The following is a 5,518-nucleotide window of genomic DNA, read 5'->3' as shown; positions in this document are numbered from 1 at the left end:
CACACACACACACACAGACAGACACAGATGTCTTCTGCTCATGTGATTGTGGTGACTCTTAAAGACCAGTGAGCTCCATCTGATTACTGATGGACTGGTGCTCTACATCACAGGGGTAATGTGCTGACCATGTGCAACAAGGGGGGGGGGGGTCTGACCTGGAATAACCTGGGACCACAAACTCATGTGAAGAGGGGGTGAAGGCAGATTATGAAAGGGCCTGGGGCATCCTCGTAATCCAGCTGTCTGGATAGAGCCACATTATTCATCCACTCTACCCTACCACTGATTCATCCATTAATCCATCCCTCCATCCATCCATCTATCCCTTCATCCATCATCCCTTCACTCGTGCCATGTCTGTATTGACTGGTGGTGCTGCAGTGGGACAGGGATCGATGGTTTGACACTTTTTCCGGGGTGACCTCACATTTCATTTATAACCCCACCTTTCACTCAATGTCAGCGGTGATCAGCTGCGGCCCTCCGTGACCCTCTAATCATAGGAACTCCGGTCTGAATTGGAAATACTGTTTGATTTTGACCTTGAAAAACATTATTAGCTAAGAGAAAACAGTTTCATATGAATGTTATTTGTGGGAGATGCGATTGCTTGAGAATCCAGCAGAACAGTGTGAGCATGGAAAAAAGATCTGTCTGCACACTAACGATACAGGAGATACTACAGGCCTACATCCTTTATGTCTGTCTACCCCTCTGTCAGGTGGTGCTCCCTACCTTCATCCTGGAGAAGCGCTCCCTACTGGAGATGTACGCCAACTTCATGGCTCATCCCGACATGTTCCTCTCCATCACCTCCGGCTGCACGCCAGAGGAGCGCATCGTTCGCTTTGTGGAGTACTACCTGACAGCCTTCCACGAGGGCCGCAAGGGTGCTGTGGCCAAGAAGCCCTACAACCCAATCCTCGGGGAGCACTTCCACTGTTCCTGGTACGTGCCTCGAGACCGTGTCCGACCTCTCAGGAACACCAACTGTCCTGGTCCCAACTCAGCCCCCACAGCCACTCCCGGGTCTCCACAGGGGGGGAAGGATGGTAGCAGCAGAAGAAACTCAGACTGCTATCGTGTTCGGTTTGTGGCGGAGCAAGTGTCCCACCACCCACCTGTGTCAGGCTTCTACTGCGAGTGCAAGGAGAAGAGGATGTGTGTCAACACTCATGTCTGGACCAAGAGCAAGTTCATGGGCATGTCTGTTGGAGTGTCCATGGTCGGGGAAGGTAAGACAACATGTCGCCTCTTCTAAAAATGAGTGGCTGCTTGCTCCTACAGCAAAAACATGCACAAGGAACATGGTTTCACTTTGATATTTCCTGTTTTTCCATTGGTTGATATTGCTTTGCCCTGTGCAGTGCACATGGTTAAAAAATGTAAGTAGAGACCAACATGGGAGCAAACACAATCACATCTGGCAAAGTGAAGTCATGGTGTTCTGGGGAAATTTGAAAAGTTTTGAGACCGTTTTCAGCTCATTGGAATGTTTGACAGAAGTCCTCCGCAAATTCATAATAACGTTGGATGAAATAAATAAATGCCAGTACCAAACACCAGTAAACTTATTTGGATCTTATATTAAAATAATGTGGTTTTAAAAACAATAACAGGAACACTAGAAATGTCAGAGCAGTCTGTAGTTAGATGGATCAGGGGTGATTGTTACAGCCAACTGACATCCGCAGCTGTTTGTAGACAACTTATTAAATCCCAGCAGCACTCACATGTGTGTTCCATCTGCAGCCTCTAATTGGACAAATGTTAGTCCAAACAGAGTGCCACTGTGCATGTTTACATGCTATGGTAACCTCGATTCCATCTTACACAACGTGCACCTGGCTGCTGTGAAACAACCACACGGACATCCATCATCGGACTTCTCGTGTTCAGCCAGAGACGGTTTAGAACCGAGCTCAGCGTAGCTTCCTGTCTCTGTGTCCTGAGGGCGTGTCCACATCCAAGCCTCCTCTCTTACCATTGATCTGACAGCATCAGGGTTGGAAACGGGGACATCCTAAAGATATATTGGACGCACAAAGTTCAGAGTGACAAATTGTCCATACATCACTAAATAGCATGAATCAATGGTTTTCACCTATCCTCTTTTTGAAAAATAGTGTTTAATGTGCTGGCTTGAGCCCCATAACTTCTGAGTGTGTGTGTGTGTGTGTGTATGTGTGTGTGTGTGTGTGTGTGTGTGTGTGTGTGTGTGTGTGTGTGTGTGTGTGTGTGTATATGTGTGTTAAAGAGAGATAGAGAGAGTAAGCAGGTCACTGGGGTAGCTGTGGGCCAGTGAAGGCTGTAATTAGGTCAGCAGTAAGCATTCCTCCCTCCACTCTTCAATCCCTCTACTCCTGCTCGTCATTTAGTTAAGTTAGATAAGTTGGTAAACAGAGCTAAATGATCATCATGATGCAGGCACAGTTGGCTTGTTGGTAGTCTCTCATTTCCAGCTCTATCTCAACTGTGCAGTGAGGTCTGGCTACAACACAGATGCATTCTGGGATAGGAGAAAAAAAACATCTGGCGCTATGCTGGCTTTATCCTGGAACTGTCCTTCCGCTGATCCAGACTAGCTTGTTTGTGTGACTACAGGCGTGCATTGACCACCATGAAGAAGAGCTGTTGGACAGGTAGTAGGGAGAAGTTCTCCGGGCTGAATCTGTTCCTGCCCTTCCTGCGCAGCCAGCTTTGAAGCAGCAACGCGTGACTTTGCTTGGCCTGAAACTAGTAAGAAAGCTACTGTATTCCATTTCCTCAGAGCCAAGGGACAAGGATCCTGGTACAGGTTGAGACTTTCCTCTCTGCTGCTTTAGAAAAACGTTCCACAGCCAGATTGAACACGTTCATGCCTCCAGAGAACAAGCAGAGGAACTATTGGACAGTATGTGACTCCCTTACTTGACCTTTTCCATGAAACTGATTAATGATCCATGACCAGCTAATTAACATGTGACCAGTCCCAGCATTATGTAATGTGTGAACCAGATTGGACATGCGGCAGCAGATAGCAGTGTCCCAGGACAAGCTGTGCACGCCTGGCCCTCCCCCCCAAACCTACATGCCCGGCAGCCAAGGCAACCTGTCCATCTGTCATAAAGGAGAACATTGCCTGTGTTTGTCATGCATCCAAGACCAGCTATGTACATGAGAAACAGCTACCTGAGCTGACTGTTTTCCTTGAGAGACCCTTGTCATGCACCCGAGAAGTATTCAAATCAGCACGTCTCACTCACATCTTCGTCCAGTTGAGTATGGTTGTTTTAAAGCAACCTGTCTGGATAAAGTGATAGTGTTTCTGTCCATTATGCTTGGAGCTCTGATCGGATTTGAAAAGCATGTCCCACTTCTCACTGTCCTTTTGTGGCTGAAAAAGACTATAACACACTTCTAGGCTACCACACAACCGTGGTACTGCTCCCCCCTCTGAAACAGCCATGTGTTAAATAAAGGCCTGGGTGGCACAAAGACAATGCTATGATATGAACATGAATGGAAAAAAAAGACATATTCACATGGATTCATCTGGGTCAGCTCCCTGTGGCAGGAGCATGTGGCTCTTTGTTCCACATACTCTCACACACACACACACACACACACACACACCTACACACACTCAAACATACACACACACACAACAGCAACACACACACACACACACACACACACACATACTCCTCTCTCACACACACACACACACACAAACACACACTCAACATAACACACACACACACACACACACACTCACATACACACAACACACACAACACACACATACACACACACACACACAACATACTCTCTCTCACACACACACACACACACAACCACACTATCTACACACACACACACACACACACACACACACACACACACACACACACACACACTACATACACACAATCAAGTAAACATGTATGGTGAAAAAAACACAACAACACACACAGGAACAGAGTAGTGCATGTCCATATGTGTGTGTCTTGGGCAAACAGATGTGTGTGTATGTGTTAGAGCTGGGTCCATGGCAGCCGACATGGCACAGGACAGCTGTCTGTTATATAAGAAGGGGGGGGAGCTCATCAGGGACAGGGATATTTTAATCTGGGCCAGACTTGTGGACAACGCCATCCAAAAATGCCAGAAACTTCTCCAAGAAGTGTGTTTGCTGTGTGGATGATGGTGGCATGACAACACACACAGCAGTCCAGATCTGCAGCCGGAGGCATGTGGGGGCTGTTACAGCTGGCTAGATGTTAGCGGAGATATTAAAAGTTCACTGGATCCTCTAATGCTCCCCTTTTAATGAACAAGAGAATCTACATCATACATACTCACATTCCAAGGGAAATGAATGATAAAGATCAAATAAAATGCTACTTTGGCAGAAATAGATGTCATGTCAGTGAGCCCTGGTAATCTGGTAGATTTGTGAGTTAGAACTGACCAGTGTGATGTTGTGTGTGGGCTTACTTCGTAGCCTTTCCTTGCCTCATTTGGTTTAGTTTATTTGTCAGGGACCATGCACAGGCCAAGCCCTGTACCAGAGGTAGCTAAACAGCTAATTTAGGCAATCCAGACAATACTATCAAAACAGACAAAAACTTAACAACAACAACGTATAACAAACATCACCAAACATTTAAGCCAGTATACAAACATCTATATTTGAACCTCCCACCTGGGCCGGGCTGGGCTGAACTGGGCCAGCCCTAGCTGGGCCAGGCTTAGAGCGCCACACAGACCAGGAAGGTCCAGGTCATGACCATGGGGTGAAGTAACTTCTACTTCACCATATGTCAGTGGAATATTCTACATTTTCCTTTGAGCGTCTGACATGGTATGTGAATGTATCTATTTTTTACTCACCACGGTAACTCTACAATAAGCATCCTCATGTTGTCCCCCGTGCTGTCTCTCCCAGGGGTGCTGTACTTGTTGGAGCATGATGAGGAGTACGTGTTTACGCTGCCCTGTGCCTACGCCCGCTCCATCCTCACCGTGCCATGGGTGGAACTTGGGGGAAAGGTCACCATCAACTGTGCCAAGAGTGGGTACTCTGCCACTGTCACTTTCCACACCAAACCCTTCTATGGAGGAAAGGTGCACAGGTAAGCAGAGAGAGAGCACTGAACAGCACAGTGTTGGGCCAGAATGAGCTCCCAACCCACACTCTCTCGTCCAGCCTCAGCTCAAACACGCTAGTTTGGAGCCGGGAAATTACACATGCAGGAGCTAAGAAATAGGAAATTGTTTAAAAACTAAAACCTTGCTGGCTTTGTATCTGCAGGAAACCAGAGCCTGTGTGTGTGCAGATTTTGCATGTGTCTGAACATATCTGCACAGTCAGATGGAAGTAGTACTCTGAATGATTGTTTCTGTATTGCAGTGTTACTGTATTTGCAATGAGTGTCTTTATGTTGTCAAATTGGTATATGTATTGATTCATGTGCTTGGATTTTATTAAAGATTCAGTAACGGATGATGCACAGTCATCAGCTGAGAAGGA

The 5,518-nt window shown here is 46.7% G+C and overlaps 1 protein-coding gene across 2 annotated transcripts in view; it reads left to right on the top strand.

The window, feature by feature from the left end:
• Positions 1–5,518, top strand: part of LOC116691592 (oxysterol-binding protein-related protein 11) — a 38,947-nt gene that overhangs the window by 26,468 nt on the left and 6,961 nt on the right. For both annotated transcript variants that reach the window (XM_032519345.1, XM_032519344.1), the window contains exons 8-9: positions 725–1,238; positions 4,934–5,120. In XM_032519345.1, coding sequence (XP_032375236.1) covers positions 725–1,238; positions 4,934–5,120 — 701 coding nt within the window. The remainder of the gene's footprint in view (positions 1–724; positions 1,239–4,933; positions 5,121–5,518) is intronic.

This window comes from Etheostoma spectabile, chromosome 6, assembly GCF_008692095.1.
Source record: "Etheostoma spectabile isolate EspeVRDwgs_2016 chromosome 6, UIUC_Espe_1.0, whole genome shotgun sequence".
Classification (NCBI taxonomy): domain Eukaryota; kingdom Metazoa; phylum Chordata; class Actinopteri; order Perciformes; family Percidae; genus Etheostoma; species Etheostoma spectabile.
The sequence above is the reverse complement of the archived record's forward strand: the minus strand, read 5'-3'. Positions and strand labels throughout refer to the sequence as shown.